General features: G+C 38.5%; 3 protein-coding genes across 6 annotated transcripts in view; all 3 read left to right on the forward strand.

Annotated features, from left to right (window-relative positions):
- The window catches only part of map2k5 (mitogen-activated protein kinase kinase 5), a 70873-nt gene extending 60319 nt beyond the window's left edge, over nt 1–10554 (forward strand). For both annotated transcript variants that reach the window (XM_079845530.1, XM_079845531.1), the window contains exons 21-22: nt 827–872; nt 7988–10554. In XM_079845530.1, coding sequence (XP_079701656.1) covers nt 827–872; nt 7988–8098 — 157 coding nt within the window. In that variant the 3' untranslated portion in view covers nt 8099–10554. The remainder of the gene's footprint in view (nt 1–826; nt 873–7987) is intronic.
- A 5338-nt stretch (nt 10555–15892) lies between these two features.
- On the forward strand, nt 15893–22318 carry skor1a (SKI family transcriptional corepressor 1a). 2 transcript variants are annotated; one of them, XM_079840044.1, is made up of 9 exons: nt 15893–16149; nt 17219–18929; nt 19565–19655; nt 19809–19889; nt 19987–20055; nt 20674–20748; nt 20838–20912; nt 21089–21154; nt 21474–22318. In XM_079840044.1, exons 2-9 carry the CDS (start codon nt 17229–17231, stop codon nt 21569–21571), a joined length of 2256 nt encoding a protein of 751 aa, XP_079696170.1. In that variant the 5' UTR covers nt 15893–16149; nt 17219–17228; the 3' UTR covers nt 21572–22318. The 2 variants fall into 2 exon arrangements, with proteins under 2 accessions (XP_079696170.1, XP_079696171.1); XM_079840045.1 differs by having other exon boundaries at nt 21477–22318.
- Nucleotides 22319–23408: 1090 nt separating this feature from the next.
- The window catches only part of pias1a (protein inhibitor of activated STAT, 1a), a 54649-nt gene continuing 53950 nt past the window's right edge, over nt 23409–24107 (forward strand). Inside the window, exon 1 of one of the 2 annotated variants that reach the window (XM_079840063.1) lies at nt 23409–23465. In XM_079840063.1, the coding sequence (XP_079696189.1) occupies nt 23442–23465 (24 nt within the window). In that variant the 5' untranslated portion in view covers nt 23409–23441. The remainder of the gene's footprint in view (nt 23466–24107) is intronic. The other variant, XM_079840064.1, reaches the window with a different exon arrangement.

Raw genomic sequence — 24107 nt, forward strand, 5'->3', positions numbered from 1 at the left:
GTGACCTTTTTGACAGGAACAACCGTGTGAGGTCAGGCGCAGTGCGTCAGTGGGTTCTGATTTCAAATTAAAATGTGTTGTTTTAGGCTATTCCACAACAAAAATGACCCCAAAATTCCCTTGAAAAAAATCTTGATGAATTGTAAGCATCTACATTGATCTTAAAGAAAATGATATGTTCACACATTAAATGTTATTCTTGATGTATTATTATAGATGCCTTTATGTACACCATGTATACTGGAGCATGACTACAGGTGGTGCTTGATGAAATGGCAGGTACTTGAAGAGTCTTTAATCTGGTGTTTAAGAGTAGGAAACCCTCAGTTTGCAGTTTCTGGCTGTGTAGCACATAGAGACACCTTCTATATAGAAATCTAAAGAGCACAGCAGCAAAAAATCACTTCTAGTAAATGATAAAATACATATGATATCAGTCCTTTAAAAGTCTATATTATGAACTTAAAGACTGTTTTGCTATAGTGTTATTGTGAGATTCATGTTTTCAATACATTGATTAATAATATATACGTTTTCAAACAAAAACTGGAATATTTAGTGTGAATCATGTGTATACCATCATGTAAAATACATAACAAATATCACTGAAGCTTTAACTCATGAACGCTTGCCATCACAAAATTGAGTAAAACGAGTCCTCAAGCGATGCTGGTAAATCAAGGTTTGTTCTCCTCAAACACATTTCTATTTATTCTCAAGGGGTTCTGACATGCTTCTTTTGCATCATCCTTTTGAATTAACAGTGGAAGATTAATTGCTACATGCATCACATTTATAATTACCTCTTCTGCTTTTGTTCCCACAGTATGAGGAAGCAACCCAAAGAAAGACCCGCTCCAAACAACCTTATGGTGAGTTTCTTTCCCTAGCTTTTACATTTCCCCCCAAAGTCCAAATAAGCCTTCAATAGGATTATAACATGAAATGCCAATTATTCAATGGGCAGAGTAAGTGAATGGGTGTATTTGTGTGGTAGGAAGGCTTTTGTTGGGACTCTGTGTAGGGGTTTGTGTAAAACCTTGACCTTTTTGTTTCTTCGGGTATTTGTTTGAAAACTTCTATCCTGTTTTCCATTGTCCACAAATCTGCACCATGCAAGTAAGTTCTGTGACCGTCAGGCTATTAATTTGAATTTTGCAAGTGTTGTGTAACCTTTGACACCTCTGCCGTGGATTCAGTTGAGGAAGGATAAAAAGGTGCTTGAGCATTGTGATATTAGACCTTTTTAAATGTTTCCATTTCAACATCTTTAAAAAAACATGTATACATTTTAATATTCTTGGAAATATAAGCACTTCTTTGAGGCTTCTTCAATCAGGTTAAGGGCTAAACAAGCTTAATGTTAAAAATGTCTGGTCAGTGGGATTTCTGATGCATTTCTTAGCTCTCTAAATTAGAAATGAAAGAATTCACAAACTAAAAATCAAATAGAATCGCCCTAGTGAACACAACTTTTTATTTGGAAAATAAATAAAGAAATATAATTTAATTCATAATCAATAAATTATGATTTATAAACATTTACAATTATAAATGTTTGTTTAATTTGTATGTGTATTTTATGTTTAAAGTTTAACCTATTTGTGGAAATTGTCATGTGCAATAAAGTTAAAGCAATACTTTTTTTTTTTTACACACATTGTGTCCTCTTCCATTAAGGAAACTTATGAACATTATCTCATTTCTAAGACTCAGACTTAAATTAAATTAAATACATATTGATTTATTCATTGGAATTTTGAATAAAATCTGTCTGCAAATTTAGCCCACAGGCTCTAATGATTATTAACTGAAAAACTAAAAAAATGCTGTGTCTCCCTTCTGTCTTTGTGCCACTTGGAACAATTTAAACTCCCCCACTGGCTGGACTGATATAATCTGAGGTTGTGTGTCGCCTCACGCTGTCACAGAAGTTAGCAGCTTTTAAAAGCTGTCACATCTGCTGGATTTTCTCAGCACCACGGACAGCGCAGTCCACAGAAATCTGACTGCTAATGCAGAGATGCTGCACACTGAGGCCCTGTTTACACCTGGTATTAAGATGCATTTCGGTCAAACGGATAGACGCACGAATGTGTTCGAACAGCCTCAAAAGACCCGCTTACTCTTCGCCTACTGACCTGATGCATAAACATTATGGGAAACGCACTAGCCAGACTGGGTTTAAACTTTTTGGCTGAGGACCAAAGTTTGGTTTGAAGACAAAAAACATACCAAGCACAATGTTCTCTCACCATTCCTGATTTCTAATACACACTCACAGCGTTCGGTGTGGTCTTGCGGCTGTCAGAGCAGAAACAAAAGCTAATTTTGTCCATTAGATCAAAAGATCTGAAAAAAATAATATGCATTTACCCGCCAATAAACCCTTCCCTCCAATAAATCAGGACAGAAGTGGTTGAAAGTGGACAAAAGAGATGGAGGTGTAAACGGCTATGAGTCTTCCTTGTCTACTTGTGATTCGACTTGACATTTTATAATTTTACAAAAGATCAACAAATATATTACAAATATATTCGATTACAAATATATTTCAAATAAATGTTCTTTTGAACTTTCTATTCATTTTCAACATTGATAATAAAAGGAAATATTTTATGAGCAGCAAATCATCATATTAGACTGATCACTGAAGACTGGAGTAATGCTGCTGAAAATTCAGCTTTGACGTCACGGAAATAAATTACATTTCAAAATATATTATTAAATAAAACTAAAGAAACATAACTTTATTCAACTTTTCCACTTGTCAATTTTTTTTCTTCTGCTTAATTCTGGAGATCCAGGATTTTTTTTAAGTGTTTATATGTCTGTAACGTGTAAAGCTTTCAGTTTTAGTTAGATGCTCTGCAGTGATTGACATCTTTCTCTCTCATTGTCAGTCAGCCTTTTAGCACCTTTTGTCCCCTCCTGGCCTTTGCCACCCCCCCCATCCTCCCTTTCCCTGCGGGCTGTCCAGGGGCTCAGCTGCAGCAGCCTCAGCCAGAGACAAAAAGCTGAAAGAGTCCTACCAACTCGCAGAATCTGTCACAGCGCTCCTATATCCACCCCCACGTTTCCTGATTACGTGGGCTGATGAGCTAAGGAGCGATTGCTTGTGTTCATGTGTTTTAAGACCCATGGGAGCGGCTCTTAAAAAGACACAGTCTCGCTGAATGCCAGTGGCCTGTGCCGTGGGGATTGGGATGAGAACAGGCTTTGAAAGCCCTCTGACACCGCTCTGATGACTTGTTTACACATTAGCACGCTGAGGAGCTTCTTGAACTCCCCGGAGGGTAATCCTACCTTTTAGCTCTCTGATACTGTCTGTCTGCCATCCCTCCTTCTCACCCACCCTCTTAATAACGGGGGGTCTTTAAAGCTGCCGGACTCTCTTTGCCACAAATACTTGGTCAAATGTTAGAGCTCAGAAAATCAGAATGACTCAAGCTATTTCAATTCAACTCGGAATGTTTTAAAAGTCTGACAAAAGCCACGTTATATGGGTTTGTCTTTAATTCCTCTTAATAATTCCAGTTTACATTAATGTAATGGTTACATTTAATGATTCGTGGAATTAATCCATTCCATAAATCATTATTTTAGTTTTTTAAAAGGATTAAATATATGGAAATAAAATAAAAATTGTAAAAACACTGTAAAAAGAGCGAGCGTGTAATATTACAATTTAAAATTACTTTTTTCTATTTTAGTATATTTTTAAGTATTTTTATTTATTCCTGTGATGGCAAAGCTGAATTAAATCTTACATGAGCCTTCAGAAATCATTCTAATATGCTGATTTAGTGCTCAAGAAACAATTCTTGTTATTATCAATGTTGAAAACAGTTGTGCTGCTTAACATTCCACAAACATTTTGTGGAAATCTTCTTTATTTTTTTCAGGATTCTTTGATGACTAGAAAGTTATGTCTGGTCTGTCCCAAGACAATAGTGTATCTTTAAATACTTTAACTATGATATTTAAGTCCGTAATTCTTATAGAAAGACCCAGCTTGTAAGAGTAATTTGTTCTAGAATCGGTATTAGTTCAGAATAAGAACAGGCTCTTGGGTTCCCAGCCCTAAGCATATTATGTATTCAGTTTTCTGAAAACACCAATGTTTGTGTTTCCTAGGTGTTTGTAGCCAACGCTCCCATCTCACTCACAGGTGTAGTGTCAAATAAAGTGTCTCGGTTTCCACCGAGTGGTACGGTTCAGTACGGTACTATTTTTGCCGTTTCCATGATCAGAAGTTGTGAATGATACCCTAATTCCGAACCGTAACGTACCACATTTCACAGTAGTCTGGTACTAAAGGGTGGCGCTAGACGTTTTTCCTTGCAGCCTTGGCTTAAACAAAGCGTGTCGTCTTCTTGTGACAACAGCCACATGCCGAGAAGCAAGAACAAGATCTGCTGTATGTCGTCCAATATTGTTTTACTTTGTCGCTTTCTTCTTCGCACGAGAATGACTTTGATCGCAACACCACGCCTATCATAAGGGTACTGTTGGCGGTGGAAACGCAAACCGGATCAGGATTTATGGTCTCCAATCGTACTGAACCGTACCGCCATCTATAAGTGAAGTAGACCTACCCTGCAGCTTTTTAATCCAGATAGATGGTGTGTCCCATGGTGACTGCTGAATTAAAAGATCAGCATTTATGAAATCTCAACATTGTCATATACATCGTCCTGTATCCAGTGGGAGCAGGTCGTTAGTATGCAAATCTGAAAAGACCTAGTTATTACCACGACTTTTTTCACCTTCCTTACTCTGTGTCTCTCTCTCGTGTTTTGTCTCGGCTTCAATATCAGCCTCGCGCACACACACACACGCAATGACACGCATTACGCCGAGCTGTCGCTGTTCACCAACACATTCTAATGAGGTGATGACCAACCACTTGTTATAATTGCTTTGGACTCCTTTTAATTTTCAAGCTTATTAATCATATGTAGAGTTATTTAAAATTGCATAAATTAATCTTAGATTAAAAAGCCTTTAACATACTCAAAACAATTAAAGAGAGAGGTGAGATTTCCCCTGGGTTTGGCAGTTTTACTTTAATAGAGAATTCAGGTGATTATCACACTTTGATATAGGGCTGTGATTAATGTAGCCACACTTTTAAATGAGATTTTGTCATTTATTTATTTTTTTTGTTCACGTGTTGGAGAGGTAAAGCAGGGAGACGATAATGACCTAACTAACAGAGTATTTATACTGCCTCTCCACTCTGCAAGTGTGCTAAGCTAGCAGCAGGTGGGTTAATTAATGGAGGTCCTGTTTCTGGCATGCTCCAGCACACACACATACACGGAACAGAGGGACACACAGGTGGTGCGCTTTGTGTGTTTGTGATCCGTCTCAGCACATCCAAACAAGCGGGTGACCATCTAAGCTCTGATTTATTTCAGGTCATCCGACACACACCCAAATGTATGTGTTTGCATTAGTTAGCAGACCGGCACTTCCTATGCTTGACATTTATTATAGTCCACCCAACAATTACATTTTTGTCATCACTTACTCACCGTTAAATTGTTCCAAACCTGTACAAGTTTCTACTGTTGAACCAAAATCATATATTTTCAAGCGTGTTAGTAACCAGACAGTTGACAGTAGAAAGACATTTCTACTGACATAACAAAACCCAAAAAGTTTTAATAAAACCAACCCCTCAGACATAAAAGTGGCCAAAGTTGAAGAAAAAAAATCTCAAAAATGACAATTCCGTCATCATTTACCTGCCCTCAAGTTGTTCTTTCCAGACAGTTGACGGTAGCCATTGACTTCCATATTTTTTTTCCTACTATGAAAGTCAATGGCTACCGTCAGCTGTCTTTTACCGTCAATTTTCATTTTTGGGTGAACTATCCCTTTAAGCTCTGATTTTTTTTTCTTCAACTTTGGCCGCTTTTATGTCTGAGGGGTTGGTTTTATTAACTGTTTGAGTTTTGTTATAAAATCACTTTTCAAATGTCTTTTATGTACAAAAAAAATCAGTTTTATCATAGTCATAGATATTTGAAAAAACGTTTAAAACTGATTAATATTTGTGTGAAAAAGATTTATATAAATTAAACAAATTATATGACTGCCCTTCATTTGATGCATCATTTCCAAAATACAGCAATTTTGGCCCTAGTCAAGTTAGTGTACTAGGTTATCAAGGAGACAACAGTGTCTCTGAAGTGCTTGAGAGGAAATTTGAGACATGAAGTGTGAGGGGGAAAAAAGAAAAATCAAGGCAAATATTGTTTATGATTTGCATATTTATTCATACGTGTTAAGCTGTAATTCACCCTTCGCCGCAAGTTTGATTGACAGGCGATCTGACCAATCACATCGCCGAATCGGCCGTTTTGTCCGACAAAGCAGTCAGGAGAGTTAGTAGATTAATGTTGGTGGACTTGAACTTGGAAAAACGGTGTGTACTGACGTCTTTCCGCGGTTGAAACAACATTTCTTTTAGTGTTCATTCATTTTTAATTCGTGCTTATCAATGAACTACAAGGAAGAGATAATCGGTTCACAAGCAGCTTTAACTGAGGCGCTACACGCGATCACACCACAAAACGGTATTTATTGTTTAAATGTCTTTTTAAAAAAATGACAATTTCAAAGTTGAGACTTTGTTTCATATCAAAAGTAACTTGCTCTGTCCTGTCTGCCGGCGTGTTGTCAGTGTCCTCTTTGCTCCGCAATGTATTTTCTCTACGTGAGAACGTGTGTGGTGTGAGAGCGCCATGGCTTGTCGGACATAGCAACAGTAACTAAAGGGGGCGGGTCTTTTCGAACGGTCAATTGTCAGATTATGCTAAATTTATTAAAGTTTGACATAAATGCAAGTCTTGAAAACAGCCTTACAGCAAGAGTTAGTCGTTTTATTTAAAATGTAATTTCATCACAGATTGTTGTTAAACCATATTACAGGATGACACCCCGGTGGAAGTGTTTGTTACTTTCAGGACAAAAGTTAAAAGGACAGAATGTCTGCTGTGATGCATGTATTGGACATTGTTAGTGGACAAATTTAAGTAGTGAAAGCCCAAAAAGTATTTCCAAGTTCAAGCGAGCCCATAGTTGAAGAATTATTACATGAATTCTCCCTGGCCTCTTCTGTCAGGTCAGAAAGCAGGCTATCGCTGGGGTCAGACCCTCACCCGAGCAGAGGCAGAGCTGCGTTTCACCTCAGCATGTATGGCTGTGGAGCTGGCACCCAGCGTTCGGCTGCCCAGGCTGTGTGATTGATGAGATGGGTGGCTGGTAGAGCCGCCCCGCAGGAGTCGGCAGGACTGCCCTCTCCAGCACTCCAGCACTGAGAGTGATTAACCTCACTGTGGCACAGGCAGAGCTCACCATTAAGAGGACAGAACGATTGATGGTTTAGCGTTGTCCTCGTTGAGAGAGAAAGAAGGAAAGAATGAGAGAGGATGATGTGATGGTGAAAGGGGATGAGAAGATCATCAAAGGTGTTGAGTCTGCGTCAAATGAACATCAGATTAAGAAACAGTTGCTGCTTGCTTACTGGTGAGAAGTTTTCTTAGGATGTATCGGATTTTTCAGCTTCAAGTGAGCTTTTTTTCCTCTTGTAGTTCCTTGTATATCTCCTCATTAGGGCTTCCTAATGATTTTGCGTTTGGATCACTGTCATTCTATTGTAAGTTGAACTATTTAATACCAAGTAGTTAAGAGGCTTTGTGGCTGAGAAATTAGGGCTGATGTGCTCATTTACGCTGCTCAATCTGTCACTGTTCATCTCAGTAGGCATCACCTTGGCATTCACACGACTGACAGTCATATTGTATCAGTCCTTCTCATTTTTATGGTACACTCCAGTGAGATTTGGTGTCTTTTAACAAGTGGACATAATTGATGTTCACTCTCCATTACTAATTTATTTTGCTGCTATGTATCAGTGAAGAGCCACATTGGAAATGAAAAATCACTTATTTATCTGCCTTTTCTGTTTTTCCAGGATCACGCCTTTATCATGCAATATAATGACGGCAACACTGAGGTCGTGTCCATGTGGGTGTGCCGCAGCCTAGAGGACCGCAAGGCCCAGCAGCCACAGAGACTCATGTGAACAACAGTGGCACAAGATGGAATTATGGGAGATGGTGTCCACATGTCCTCACTTTATTCTTTCACTGAACCTAGAAACGCAGCAGCTGAACTTGCAGCACTTCCTCCCGTGCTCGAGTTGAACGGTGAGACGACTGCAGCGAGTCTAATGCAGATTATGAGGATTTTAACCGTGCATATTGGTTTGCATTGATGCAAATCTTTAACTTTGTTCCTCTGCAGTGGGTTTTCTTTTGACTTTTTGTGCAGATTCCAAAGTAAATGTTTTCACAGAAGATCCTTGCGGGGGGCTGTTGCTCGCTCGACTCCATCGGAGTAAAAAATAGTGTCTCTGTCTGTACTTAAAGCCACAATCTGGTTTTGCCAAAACATTGCGGGCACGTCATAAATCATCTCGAGTTCAGTGAAACATTACAGTTTTCAAATATATGGGGTTGTGTCGAGCATTGCTCCCTGCTGCAGTGCAAGTCATGCTGCTGTTGTTTTAAAAGACACTTTTTGTTGAGTTTCACAAATGGCCTGCCACTTGTGGCGATACCCCATTGAGGTTAGAAAAAATGTGATGCCTTGTTACGGTGGAAGGCAGCGGATGGCAGCTTGTGCAGATGAGCTTTTAGATGGTCCAGCAGTAGCCGACTGTAATGCTACATTAGAGGCCAGCAGGTTTCGCTCTTGGCCTCATTCAGCATAAGCCCAATTGTGAACTCGATTCAAGTGGTTTATCGCTTTGATTCATGCATTGACTTAATCTCATTTTGAAGTTAGTTTCATGTACTTTTAACTCCGTACGCTACCGTTTGAAAGTTTGGGGTCGGTAAGATATATTTTTTAAAGGAATTCAGCAAGGACTAAATGGATCAAAAGTTTAACAAGATTTCAATTTCAAATGCTGTTCTTTTGAATTTTTAGGTTCAAAGGTTCCAGAAAAAAGAAGCATGGTTCCCTCCAAAATATTATTAAGCAGCACAACTATTTTCAACATTGATGATATTAATACAGTTTTTTGAGCACCAAATCAGCATTTTTAAATGACTTCTGAAGGATCATGCGACACTGAAGACTCATTATGCGGAAAATTCAGCTTTGCCAACACAGAAATATTTTACATTTTAAAATATATTAAATGTAATGTCATTTTACAATATTGTTTTTACTGTATTTTTTATTCTTTTTAAATAGCAGCCTTGGTGAGCACAAAAGACTTCTTTCAAAAAAATGTTTTAAAAATCTTACTGACCCCAAACTTTTGACCGATAGCCTATTCTACATTTCAAAGTTTTACAGCAAATCCAACCCGATCTCACAGCAATACGTATACTCTTGCAATTGGGTTGTTTTAAGCAAACATTTAACCCAACCGCAGGGTTAAAACAACCCAATTGCTGGGTTAGTCCATTTTCAACCCAACTTGGGTTATTTTTAACCCAGCATTTTTTAGAGTGTACGTATTTTAGGAGGTGGCTAATTCGTACGACCTCACTCGTACGAATTTGTATGATTTTTGCTAAATCGTGCATATTTTTGCCCAATTTGTACGAAGGACCTACCTCTAACCCGCCCCTAAACCACATCACTGGGGTTTAGACAAATCATACGAATGATGTCGGACGAATTAGCCACCTCGTAAAATACGTATGAATTAGTTGTGAGATAGCGTTGGCAAATCAGATGAGTCTAGCCATTTGGAAAAGAAAACCTATGAAATGAACTTCAGTTGAGAATCAGAACCTGTGAATTCTCTTAGATCACATTGGCGCAGTCTTAAGATATTCCTCCATACGTATTAGCACAGCAGGATCCACTGAACTGTTGCAAGATGGCCAATAGTGACTCATAAAATCCCATAACACCCCTTAAGGCCAGAATCTGCTTTTCTCTTGTACTTCATAAAATATTGAGCAAACTCCCTATACAACTGTATGCATCTGAATTAACATCACTTGTCTGAGGATTTTATCAAAGCAAATCAGGCACCTCCTTGCATTAGCCCCTTAGCCACACCAAGCCATAACATCCTTGTTTTCTGATATTTTAGTAGCCATTTTAATGTCTCATCAGTATTACTTAAAAGTAAAAAAAATGAATATATACAAGGTCAAAATATATATTTTATTTAGATATTGTGGTTCATCAGTGCCTGTGTCTGTTGAGAAAATGTTCAGAGTTATTACACGACACGACTCAACACAGTGGAGTTTTTCTATATAATGATGAATATGTATAGTTCTGAAATGTAGTTGTCACATACCAAAGCCAAATACATTATATTGTTGGGGTTTTTTTTAAAACTGTATCATAAATTATATTATTTCTTAATATGTAGAACTCTCTCAAATGAACGTCTCGGATTATAAAGACAATTGGCCAAAACAAAATCTATGAGGATGAAAAACGAACCATGTGACTACCTAATGCAGTTGAAGTGAGGTTTGCACATAAAGGTAATTTTTCCAAATGAAACCTTTCAGATCTCATTGTTTCATTTATCTGCATTTTATGATGTTTCCCTATTTTGCAGGATAATCTGAACTAGATTTATATGATGTTATTTGGTGCTGGTGCTCAAAGCACACCTGTCTAGAGCATTTGAGGTATCATTCATATTTGAAACAAAAGCATGCAAGACGAGTGCGAGACTGTATGGACTTGACAATGCAATGTTTACGTAAATGTATTTACATTTGGCTATCTGTATTCTGAAAGCCTGTTTAAGTTATTTATAAGATAAATAATTTAGTATATAGTATTATAAACCTACTTCCATCTTCAAAGACTGTATTTATTTAAACATACTCCTCTGGATTAGGTTTAGGTTCATCCCTCAGATGATTAGCATTACATTTACACTTTGTGTGTTTGAAAGGATGGTATTTGATTACACATAATTCATTAGTGGTCAGGGGATGCAGTTTTGGTCCAGTGTTTTCCGAGTGTTGGGGTCCGTACAGGATGACTACAATGAGGAGGACAGGAATCTGATACGGAGGTCGGAGTCACTCTCCTCTTCCACATGAGTGCATATTGAACCGGATCAGTGTTAGTGTTCACTTACACAGTCCAACCCTAATGTTTACAATAACACCGTGCATCGGATGTAACATTAAGGTGATCAATAGAAAAAACATAATGAATATCCAGACGGAATGAGTTTAGAGAGCATTGTGTGTGTGTGTGTGTGTGTGTGTGTGTGTGTGTGTGTGTGTGTGTGTGTGTGTGTGTGTGTGTGTGTGTGTGTGTGTGTGTGTGTGTGTGTGTGTGTGTGTGTGTGTGTGTGTGTGTGTGTGTGTGTGTGTGTGTGTGTGTGTGTGTGTGTGTGTGTGTGTGTGTGTGTGTGTGTGTGTACAGTACCAGTCTGTGTGTGTACAGTACCAGTCTGTGTGTGTGTGTGTGTGTGTGTACAGTACCAGTCTCTGTGTGTGTGTGTACAGTACCAGTCTGTGTGTGTGTGTGTACAGTACCAGTCTGTAAAGTTTGGAAACATTACTATTTGTAAATGTTTATGAAAGAACTCTCTCATACTCATCAAGCCTGCATTTATTTGATCAATATTGTGAAATATTACATTTTAAAATAATGGTTTTCTATTTTAATATACTTTAAAATAGTATTTATTCCTGTTATGCAAAGCTGAATTTTCAGTGTCACATGATCCTTCAGAAATCATTCTAATATGCTGATTTGATACTCCATTATTATTGACGTTGGAAACAGTTGTGCTGCCTAATATTTTTTGGGAACCTGTGATACTTTTTTCAGGATTCATTGATAAATAAAAAGTTCAAAAGAACAGCATTTTTTCAAAATAGAAATCTTTTCTAACAATATAAATCTTTACTTTTTTATCAATTTAACACATCCTTGCTGAATAAAAGTATTAAAATATTTCAAAAGAAAGAAAGTTGCTGACCCCAGACTTTTGGGCATTAGTGTATATTGTCACAAAATATTTATATTTTAATTTAAATAAATACTGTTCTTTTTTTTATTATTATTCATCAAAGAATCCTGAAGAAAGTATCACAGGTTATAAAAAAAATTAGCACAACTGTTTTCAACATTGATAATAAAAGGAAATGTTACCTAATCTACAAAATCAGCATATTAGAGTGATTTCTGAAGGATCATGTGACACTTTTATTAAGTATATTAAAATAGAAACCCATTATTTTATTCACAATATTACTGTTTTTCTGTGTATTTTTGATCAAATAAATGCAGTCTTGAGCATATAAGATACTTCTTTCAAAAGCATTAAACATGGTAATGTAGGCCTATATTAGTGTATGTATATAATATATAGGTTCTTCACAAGGTGAGGAACATTCTATTAACAATATCAACTATAACTTTAGTTGATAAATAGTCGTGGTCAATGAAAAATATACAGCCAAACAATTGGAAGTACTTTTTGTGCCACGTATGGGGACAAAGGGTCAAACAGCAGTCCAATCAAACTGGACGGCAGGAGAGAGGTCTCGTTAGAGCAGCGGTATATGGGCCCCAGCAGCTAAAGGCCCTCAGTATTCCTCCTCCCTCAGCTGCTGGGGCCCATATACCGCTGCTCTAATGCGACCTTTCTCCTGCAGTCCAGTTTGATTAGCGCGGGGGCCGGACGAGCACTGAAAGACCTGTTCACAGCCATTATCAAGATTCCTTTATCAATGTCTAGTAATTAAAATGTCACCACTTAATTTTCAGGCCACGGCGAACCTCTTGTAGCAATCTTTTCCTAATAAAAACAGTAATCGAAACGCTATTTTCACTCGAAACAAAAAGGTTGCGGTAGGCGACTCGAGGGTGTCAAGGCGACAGAGATCAATATGAGAGAAGCTGATTGATCTCGCGCTAAAGTGAAATTTATTGGGGTCGTGCTTTTATACAGCGCGGATATACCGGTGACTGTAGAACACTGCTTTTCAGCTGATGCGTTTATTAAACCTCTCTCGCTGAATTAGTCTGCCTTTGATTTATGTGCCAATCTTCGCAATGACCTCCAGGACAGGATCTCTTGTTTTGTTATGTTTTTTCACTGGTTTAAATCTGGTTCTTATCTGAACTTCTTAGTAAAATAAAAATTATACATTTGGTTTAAGATAGACTACCACCAGACAAAAAGTTATGCTTCAGTTATAGACTTAAATATGTGTGTGTTTTTTTTATTTTTTATTCAACCTTAAAAAAATCGAATCGCTGTGGAAATAAAGAGTCGCCTGATCTCATATTCATTGCCTTTAGTTCTCTAAAACGGCAACCAGAGGGCATCGGTTCAAACTGTCCTGTAAGAGGTGATGGCATTAGCCTTAAAGGGCATTCCTTTAAAAATAACTAGCGGTTGTGCCAGACTCACTCCAAGACTTTCTAGTCTATTCAATTACAAAGACTTAGTTGTCCAAACCATTTGTGACACCATACTGACAAATTAAAGATATAGCCTAGTTTAGGCCTACTTCTATGCGGTAATATGGTAAATACTGATGTTGGACTATAGGTCTCATTTCATTTCATTGTTTTATATATCCTCTCACTATTAGCACAACTTCATGTGCTTTTAACTACATGTAGCATTTAATCCTGATGTCATGCAAAAAGATCATATGCAGGGCGATATTTAATCAAGACGTTTTTTCCACCCAATTCTTTCTTTCATACTCAGCAACTGGCCTATATAAAGTTTCTTTAATTAGTTTACTCGTGCCCGTGTAATATAATAGCGCGTATATTAATGAGCCAATAATGGCATATGTCGTCCTGAAACACAATATTTATCGTATTGATTCAACCGTTATGTAAAAACAATCATTGATTATTTAATAGCATGTCAGAGAGGTTACTAAGCTCATCAAGTTTAATACAAAGTGACCTGGTTGGTACTCAAATTAATAGGGCATAGACAACCTTTACATTAATATAAATGCCTTTTTGTTAGAGATTGCAATATTGTGAGGAGGCACATTATCGTGTGAGTGAGTTACACGTTTTTAAATGGATATTCTTCTGTGATAATGATGGCAGGATGGCTTGTTTCAAAGTGTTGTGTAGCTGTACCTGCTCGTGGGAGGATCCAGTCTTGTAGGACATGTGAGCCCCTGTCCATCCGCCATAAACGCTAACAATGCTGCATTGAGTCTGAGCACTAAATAATTAACAAGAAAGGAATAATTACAGAATAAAATTGTAATTATTGTTGGGCCAGAACGAAGCTTCTTGGTTGTGAAAGGAGACACGGCGAGGCAGATCTGGTTAAAGTTTCCCTTCCTATTAATATTGAATTAGGTTAAGCCGTGGCCCCTTGGTCACAGGACATACTGAGCATCGCTTGACAGATTTTTAAACTTTCCCGTTTGTTTTCAACTCTGTGATGATATAAATGAACTAGACGAACATATTCGGTTATTTTCATTTATTTATTGCTCGAAAAAATGTTTTATAAAAACGCATCCGTTTATCCTACTCGTGTCAAATAGTCTATAATTCAACATATCCATAGCCTGCAGTTACATGTTCAGTTAATGCAAAATACACTTGAGCTCGAAGGCTGTTCTGATGTAATGGCTCTGCTGATGAACCATTCCTCGAAGGCATTTTTTTTTACCTTATTAACTAATTGATTCGGGTAATTGTTAACATTTTATATAATTAATTACCGTTTAATCAAAGCTCTTTTTTTAAACCATAACGAAAGACGACATATAAAAATGGAGCGTTGCTGAAATAATTAAAATGGGTTGGAAATATTTTACAAAATAGTGACTCATAGTGTCTGTCTTTGCAAACCCTCATAAGGGGAAGACGCGCACTGAAACGCGTGACTGATGATGATCCCTGGACACATCGCCAAAACATCTCTGGGAGACGAACACTTTTCCAGTGTCGTAGCCTACTATTCCAAACAGACAGCACAACTTTGCCCGGTTCGATATAGATATCTTTACGTCAAGACATAGTGGGGTTAACTGAAGGGCATTGATCAGGTTTTAAATAGTTAATACGGCCATATAAGGTTGCACCACTTACCTCAGTCCATTGCTCTGATATATCACTGTTTGTACACACTAGCCGCTCTCACTGGCTGGTGTGTTTAACAAATGTGCATCATTCACCGGGAGACGTGACGTAAAATGTGATGACCGCGAGCTTCTAATAGCAGTTTAGACTGCATGGCCTGTGGACATGTTGCCTAGAAGAAATGTTCAATGCAAATTCATAATGATATATTGTTTGGTTTCCGAAGTGTCACTCAAACATGAACCTTGTTAAGTTCTAAAATTCATGAGGAACTTATTAGTCTCTGAGAAAAAGACGCAGGTGTACATGATATGAGTGGTGGGGGTGGGGTGTGTTTGTGGAATAAACATATTGGAGGAATAAGCATCATAATTTACCGTTGTTCATTGTTATTCACCCCTCTATTCCGCCTTTATTCATGCGCTATCGTCTATGCGCAAAACCGCTCAAATGTCACTAAGCGCCCTGTTTTCTATCTATCTATCTATCTATCTATCTATCTATCTATCTATCTATCTATCTATCTATCTATCTATCTATCTATCTATCTATCTATCTATCTATCTATCTATCTATCTATCTATCTATCTATCTATCTATCTATCTATCTATCTATCTATCTATCTATCTATCTATCTATCTATCTATCTATCTATCTATCTAGCAGCTCAATTAAATTGGCAGTGATCTTTGTTTTGGAGTAGCTATAGTGGAAGCAAACGGTTAATACCAGAATCGGATTTGATCTCAGTGGGTGTGCCTTCTTATTCTTTTTGGCGTCCCCTCTCTTGAAGTAGATAGCGCACAACCTATTAAGAAGAGGCACGAGCTCCGGGACTGCCATGTGGTCACTCGGCTCGCGCTCCCGTCAAAACGCACGAGAGCTGAGTGGGATGGAAACTCTAAAGCTGTTTTGAGAGGGAAGACTCAGTCCAGCCTCGCAGTTGTCATTACGCACTACAGACGGACGTTTTATCCTTCTTGTTTAAGGCCTGCTAATTTGACGCAAACACACTCGCTCATCTGACTCCTTTTCCTCATAAAAAGGTAGGTTTCTTTTTATATTTAACGTTGTGTGTTAAGTTGTTCAAATGAATAATCAGCCTTGTATTTTCTTAAATTAACGCGCTTATTATTGTAAATATTTTTGGTACACATTTAACAAAATGATTAGGTAGAAAGTAGCTAACCTGTAATGTTTTAAAATATGCTGATCCTTGATTACGAAAGAGAATTTATAGCACCTAAATCAGGCTATTCAAAATAATATGACAAATCTAAAGAATGTTTATACATAAACATTTAAACATTACGGAGCATATAGGAAACGAAAATATGCGTAGGACTGAAATATAACCGCTCCTTGCGCAATGGTTTAATTATAAATGATACAACTTTTATTAACAGATCAAAGTCGAACAACACAGGCTGTGTAATTACACAGAAAGCGGCTTACTGCTTCTTTTCCTTGTTGCTAAGCTTATTGGAGTAGCTAAAAGATTCTTCCCTTCTGCCCCTTTGCGTATTAGCGCCGTAAGAGGCCTTTAAGTAATCGCTCCGGCTTCTGAGCCGATTTGGAGACATTAAGCAATGATGCAGGCTCTCGGGTCAGAGAGTGCGAGCTTTTAAAGATAGTGTTAGGGCCGTCAATATTGTCAACCTAAAAAAGCAAAGTATTAATTACTAGGCATAAAGCTGTTAATTACAAGTGCTAGCTAAAATACTAACTGTACAGTATGTAGCTAATACAATGCTAAAATATTTATTGTAAAAATTGTGGCGTAAATTTTAAATAACATTTATGCTATTATCTTGCAAAGATAATTCTACGAAGAATTAAACGAAGTAACTGATTGTAGACAGGAAGGAGACATTTGAAAAAGCCAACATTTGGCTTTTTTTTTTTTTACATTTAGCCTTTTTATTGAAATAATGTTGCAGGCCTATATTAGCCTATAATAAAAACTAAAAAATAATAATTATAATAAATAACGTGTTTATATTAGGATAACGCTAACACAAAGCACACATTGATAATTCTAGATAATCTACATAAAATACAACTCCAGTTTTTGAATTGGAGTGTAATTTGACATTTCTGACTCGTTCTTCACAGACTTCCAGGAATGGAGTCGATACCCGGTCAGCTTTCTACGGGACGAGATGCTTGCTCTTCCCCCACCTCGAAGCAGGAACTGCAGCCTTATTCTGGCAGCAGCTCGCTGAAGCCCAATCAAGTGAGTGAGACTGCGCTGTACGGAGTGCCCATCGTCTCTTTGGTCATCGACGGCCAGGAAAGACTGTGTCTGGCGCAGATTTCCAACACTTTACTGAAGAACTACAGCTACAACGAAATCCACAACAGACGCGTTGCGCTTGGAATTACGTGTGTGCAGTGCACACCGGTGCAGCTGGAGATCCTGAGGCGCGCGGGGGCCATGCCCATCTCCTCGCGCCGCTGTGGCATGATTACCAAACGCGAGGCCGAGCGCCTCTGCAAATCCTTCCTCGGAGCTCACAACCCTCCCAAATTACCCGAGAATTTTGCATTCGATGTTTCACACGAGTGCGCCTGGGGCTGCCGAGGAAGCTTCATACCTGCGAGGTACAACAGCTCCAGGGCAAAATGCATCAAGTGCACCTATTGTAATATGTACTTTTCACCCAACAAATTTATATTTCACTCGCACCGCACACCTGAGTCCAAATACACACAGCCGGACGCGGCCAATTTTAATTCATGGAGACGCCATCTAAAGCTCACCGACAAAAGCTTGTCTGATGACATTTGTCATGCGTGGGAGGACGTCAAGGCCATGTTTAACGGCGGGAGTCGGAAACGGGCAATGCCGGGGAGTGGGTCAGAAATGTCCTCCTCGCACAAACCGCAGGCCTCTGGTAACATTACGCAGACCTCCTCCCCTGACATTCCTCACAAAACTTTGCGCTGCGACGACGACCGTGGTAACCTCAGTTTAGCCAACAGCGTGCGTAACTACCCGGTCATTCCTGTGCCTAGTAAGAGTTTTGGCATGCTCCAGAAGATCCCGCCACCCATCTTCCCGCATCCGTATACTTTCCCAGCATTTGGACTGTGTCAAAAGAAGGATGATGGAGTTGGCGAGCAGAATAAGACTAATGTACCTGGTGTGTTCTGGCCAGGTGCGAAGGACGGTATCTATCCATCGTTCCCAATGTTTTGGCCCACCGCGGGCAGCCTACCGCTCTCGTCCTATCAACCAGCACAACTAAAACCACACACGGAGCTCATGAGTAGCCGGCAAACCGAAGCCGAGATGTCAGAAAGCGAGCGGGGAGGAAACACACCTAGAGACAGTCTCTTCGACAGCGAGCGCTGCTCCAGCTCGCAGTCCCTAAGGAACGACGAGGACAAATCTGGGGACGAGGCCAGGTCAAGTGAGGGTCAACCCAGCACCCCCAGAAAGTTGAGCTATATTTCTGCGTTCAGACCAGTTGTTAAAGATGCAGAAAGCATAGCCAAGCTCTACGGGAACAGGGACGCGTACAGCGGAGCTCATCCTGGCCATTTGTCGCCAGACTTTGTTAGTGAGAGCTCCAGCTACAGATCAGCCTCTCCGTGTGTGGACAGCGATGAAGAGCCAGATGTCGACGTGGAGACTCACAGAATTCCAGATGATGAGGAGTCTATACAACTTTCCGTGGATGACCGGCAAAGTCCCGTGGGAGAAAACTGTCCAACGCCGCAGCCGAACGATGACCAAATAGCCACTTTCAGTGACGCGGGCTCCCCTGAACAGAAGCAGAACAAGCAGGTGGCAAAGAAGAATGATGCCATTGCTTACGATGTGAGTCACACAAACTGTCATATTCAATGGTATTGAAACCATTATTAAAACATCAAATAAATATCTACATCTTAGTGTAAAATGAATTTGAATCAATAAACTGGCAGACTGAATAAAAGAAGTAATTGCTCCGAATGGCACTTGTCTCTTACAGCAGTCTTTCAACTCTAATAGCGAGTGATGACGCTTAATTATGAGCACATGGACTCTACATTTATACTTTTCTATTTGTGAACACTTTGCAATTTGTGTTGTTATGGATACAGCTCGTTTAAATTCTGTTTATTAATGTAGAACGATCTAAATAAAAGAACACAGCGGCGCGTAATTATGGTAAATTAAATGTTTAGAATGAATGGTCATTTTTGTTGTCGCCCGAGGGCTATTAGTGCATTGGTCTAAGGGCTCCCCTGTGGTTACTGCACAAATTATTCTCTTTGTCAGTCCATCTGACCGAATTTACCTTGTAATACGAGTAATTTGCCTTGATGTTGCCAAATATTCGTAGGTCATTTTAAGAGTAGGCTACTATTAAACGCAGTCTGTTGTCTGACGCATGGTTGCGTAAGAAAAAAAAAGAAAATTATGCATAATTGGGGTTGCGTTTATTTTTAATGCTTGGGTAATTTTTGCAGGTGTACTCAAATGAAAAGGAGGGAGCATCTCTTCAAAGCACACTGCCATGTTTGGCCTCTAAACTTCCTCGCGCCGCGCCGGAAACAAATGGTAAGACCATTTAAATAGGCCTATATATAATTCATACAGTCTATACAATTGAAACAAATTTAATTTGATCGATTTTTAGTGAAATTATATTGAATTATGCACCATTTACTATAAAAAAAGAAATGGTCTGTTAACAAGAATATTTCTCTTTAGATTCACATATTTCAACTGACGACGAATGTGAATCACAAAAATCCTGTTTGGACCAAATTAGCGTTAGCAAAGAGAACCCAAGTGAGTAGCAGATTTAAAAATTGTGTTGTTTTGTTTATACAATATAGCCTATATCTTTGGAATTCAGTATAATAATATTTGTCTTATTTTCTTGCAGGCGACGCTGTATTGAGAAGAACTGGTGACAGATTTAATTTCGAGAAAGACATCGAAAATATGGCGAAAGGTAGGCCTATACAAGAGAAAAGAGTTTACATTTAGACGTTTTATGGACAATTTTGAGCTGTTATAGTCCCTTGTAATAAGCTAAGGTGTTAGGAAAATAATATTTTACACAAAATAACTTGACTAATTACAAATAGGCCTCTGGCCGCCAATTTATTATTATGATTGATTATTTAAAAACAGATTCAACAAGGAAATTGTCTTTTTTTTTAAGGCAAACATATCTAGGCCTGTTTGTGTATAGGCTACAACATTTCCTTTGCACGCATTATGCATTTAAAAATAAGTGTAGCTAATCTCTACACGGTTGTGTATTACCGAGAATTGTCCTTGAACCGCAGACGATCCACAGTGTCAGGCTCGTTTTCCACACACCCCTCAGGCAACTGTCCTAATTATTTTGCAATGTCATGCTTGAGAACACGGGGACCGTGTGTTTAGCCTTAGTAACCTAAATAGCGCTATTAGACAAGAAAAACAAACAGAGAGTGAAAATACATGATAAAAAAAAGACAATTTGAAAAAAGACTGTATAGCATACTCAAAAGCTATTGAGATAAGTGTGGTGATTAAAAGTCACAGGTATGATAAATGATGGGATTTCTATCGTTTTCCACAGAGGAGCTCCAAAAGCAGCTCTTGGAGCAAGTGGAGTTGAGAAAAAAACTGGAACGGGAATTTCAAAGTTTGAAAGGTAATTAAGAAGTGGATTCACTCACAACATGCTTTTATTTGCTATATCATTTCTTCAATTTATAACTTAATACATGTTGACTCTAACAGATAATTTTCAGGATCAAATGAAGAGGGAACTGTCTTATCGAGAAGAGATGGTCCAGCAGCTGCAGATTGTACGAGGTAATGCATATTTTGCACTATTGAAAAGAAAAGAAGAGGTCCGTTTAGAAAAAGTAACACTTGCATATTTTCAGACTGAATTTTGAAGACAATATTAGGTCACAGGGAATCTAAAACATTTAATGTTTGTGACCCACCGCAAATGATTTATTCATTTCCCTTTTTATTTTATTTAGACACATTGTGCAACGAGTTGGATCAGGAGAGAAAGGCTCGTTATGCAATTCAGCAGAAGCTTAAAGGTAATTTATAAATATAGGACACAATACACTATCCACCATTAAAGCAATAAGAGAATTAAAAAAGAAATATGCAAGTGCTACTTTATAAACAAATTACTCAGTGTACTTAAAACGCATTAAAACGTGTTTGACTAACTGTAAATTGTAGAACTGATAAGAGAGGAGTGTGATCGCTTTCTAATCTTCATGCATTAGACATATGCATGTGTATCATACGTCATTGTGTGACATACAGTATTTGGAGAATGATTCAGTAAAGGATTAGCTGTAGATTTCCCTTGTGCTGTGATTCATTGATCTCAATCAACCTTTTCCCTAGAAGCTCACGACGCTCTTCACCATTTCTCCTGCAAAATGCTCACTCCACGCCACTGCACAGGGACCTGCACCTTTAAGCCGCCCCTCTTACCACCTTAACTTAAAGCTGCATCCCAGGACCCCAGTGACATCTGTAAACCTCCCCTAAAGGAATTCTCCATTTACACTCTGTTTGAGAGGTTCAAGATATGCACACTGGACACTGAGGACTGCTCAATCACAATCCATCCAAAGTGGCATTTGAACATTCTACTGTGGATGGAGTTGTCTAGGATTACTTAAGGAAAACCGAGTAAAACAAACCAGAGGATTACAATAAACGTTCAAATAATTATACGGTTACTTGTGTAAATAGGTTGATTTTTTTTAAACAATACAAATACATAATATGTGGCAATGTGCAATGAACTGTATAATGTGAAGTTTCATAAACTGGAAGTGATTATTCTCATTATTTGTGTGTTTTTACATGTAATTGTTGTTTCGCTAAACAAATTCACTGATGTGCTATCCCAAATTAATTGTGTATATCATCAATATTAAGCACTTTAAATAAGCAACCTATCAGACCAATCTATCCAAAATTATTTAACCCAAAAATGATTGAAAATCAGCTGTACGCCATATTAATGTACAACAAACACAAGTTTGAACAAGCACTTATCCCATATTTCCCAAATAGACAATTGAGAATACAGCAAAAGTTGTTATTCCACATCAAAGTGCTCAAACTAATGTCATAAGACCTTTGGAGTGTTTCTTTTCTTTCTTTCTTTCTTTTTTTTTTTTTTGTCAAAAAGAAAATTATCTCTTGCCTCATTCTTCAATAAAAGTTCAATCAAAGCCACAAGTATTGACTCGTGAATTCAAGATATTTCCTCACTTTTAATATTTTTCATTGCCACGAATTAAATAAAATATGCCTATTTAATGCGAAAGCCAGAAACTTATACTGAACTTACCTGAAATAGCCTACATGCCCGAAAACGTCAAGGCCCTGCATTGCTGCATGCAGGCTACCCGAAGACAAATAAAATATATATTAAACAGCAATATTTAAATAAATATAAAAAAAATTTCCATGAAAAAATACAGTTTCTTTCCCAATATTACAGCTTAATAATTGCTAATAAATATATGTTTAGCCCTTCTTTTTTTTATTTACAGAACTGCACACTGCAAGCGCACTAACCCACTACTGAAACTGAGCCTAGGCGTCTATTTCTGTTGTGAAATACAACACTTCCATCTAGTGGTGAAAACAGACACTGCACATTCCAATGGGTTTATCATCGGTCCTTTCGCTTCAATCGCGCACGAATGTTATATTTAGAGCGTTCAAATACACGATTCTGTTAAATAGGGTTATGAAAGTATGATATATGGCTCATTAAGAAAATCTGAATATGTTCTCAAAGACGACAGTAAAAAAAAGAAGTCAGAATATGACATTTTCTTCGGCGGGAGTTGTGTTGCTTTTATTAATCAACTGTTTCTTGTCAAATGAACACGTGGTGCTTCTGCCACTGTACCCTTCAATTACAGACAGTGTATTTAATTTGATTATCCACTTATTCAGACCGATGCTGGCACCTGCACCCATCTCTGTGGAAAAGTATACTGGGGAGCAGGGGGCATGAAAACACAAAATGCTTACAAAGAAATACTTTGTTATGACTGAAAACAACGTCAAAACCAATGTATAGCATTGTCGTGTAATCGTTGGTACAGTTTGTAGGCTATATATTTTTTAGATAACTATAATCCATTTGAATGCGTGTGGTTTAAATGCTTCACTCTCCAGTATGACACTTGTATTGTTTTGGGGGAAAGCATGCTTACTACAAGTTTTCCACGCAGCATTTTGAGCACTACTCGTTGAAAAACGTGTGAGCGGTTACGCCGGCAACGAGCTGCGCGTGTACACCACGTGACTCGACAGCGTCACGCCTGCGCTAGCAGTCACAAGATGGCGGAGAGTGCGGAACTAAAGGTAAAACGCTGCGCTCAATTTCCAATCGGATAGTGTGTAGGGATATCTTATTGTACCCTTAGAAGTACGCGTACTACTTACCTGCTGTATCAAGAGGCCGTTATAATGCATTTAACCTCTGTTCTCGTAGCCAAAGTTGCATGAGAAATGATTTTGCAGTGGAGCTCTTGTAGAAAGCTTTCAGCGTGTTATTGTTGATGTAGAGGGAGCTGTCTGTCCACCGCTCTCCTCAGGGGAATTACTAACTTTAACTCTTTTCTCCCTAATAACTCACGTTAAGAGTATCTGTTGAAAATCAGGCTCAGGCTCAGGTTATTTGAATATCTGCTGCTAGTAGACCGTATGTGTGGATTTGTATGGTTAATCTGGGATGTAGTCGCCTGTACTTGTGGATTTGCTAGAAAGCTCCATCGCTTCGCGTGCAGGGCGCGAGCGCTGTTGACGGGCTGTCAATCAAGTGAGAGGAAGTGCACGAGCACCGCCACTCAAGATCTCAGCGCCGAAATAACAAGCGACTATTGCAGTTGATCATCAAACTTCAGTCAGAAATCATACCCAGTGAAAATTTAAGTTCACCATCCGTACGCTTCAATTCCAGTCGACATCCTTCTGCTCATATAAGGCTGAAACAAGCTTTGCCTT

The sequence above is a fragment of the Gobio gobio genome (assembly GCF_949357685.1).
Source record: "Gobio gobio genome assembly, chromosome: 2".
Classification (NCBI taxonomy): Eukaryota; Metazoa; Chordata; class Actinopteri; order Cypriniformes; family Gobionidae; genus Gobio; species Gobio gobio.

Coding starts and splice junctions, on each gene's coding strand:
- skor1a (XM_079840044.1), top strand. CDS start 17,229: ATGGAGTCGATACCCGGTCAGCTTTCTACGGGACGAGATGCTTGCTCT. Junction 19,656..19,808: donor CGCCGCGCCGGAAACAAATG/GTAAGACCATTT, acceptor ATTTCTCTTTAG/ATTCACATATTTCAACTGAC. Junction 21,155..21,473: donor AATTCAGCAGAAGCTTAAAG/GTAATTTATAAA, acceptor CCTTTTCCCTAG/AAGCTCACGACGCTCTTCAC.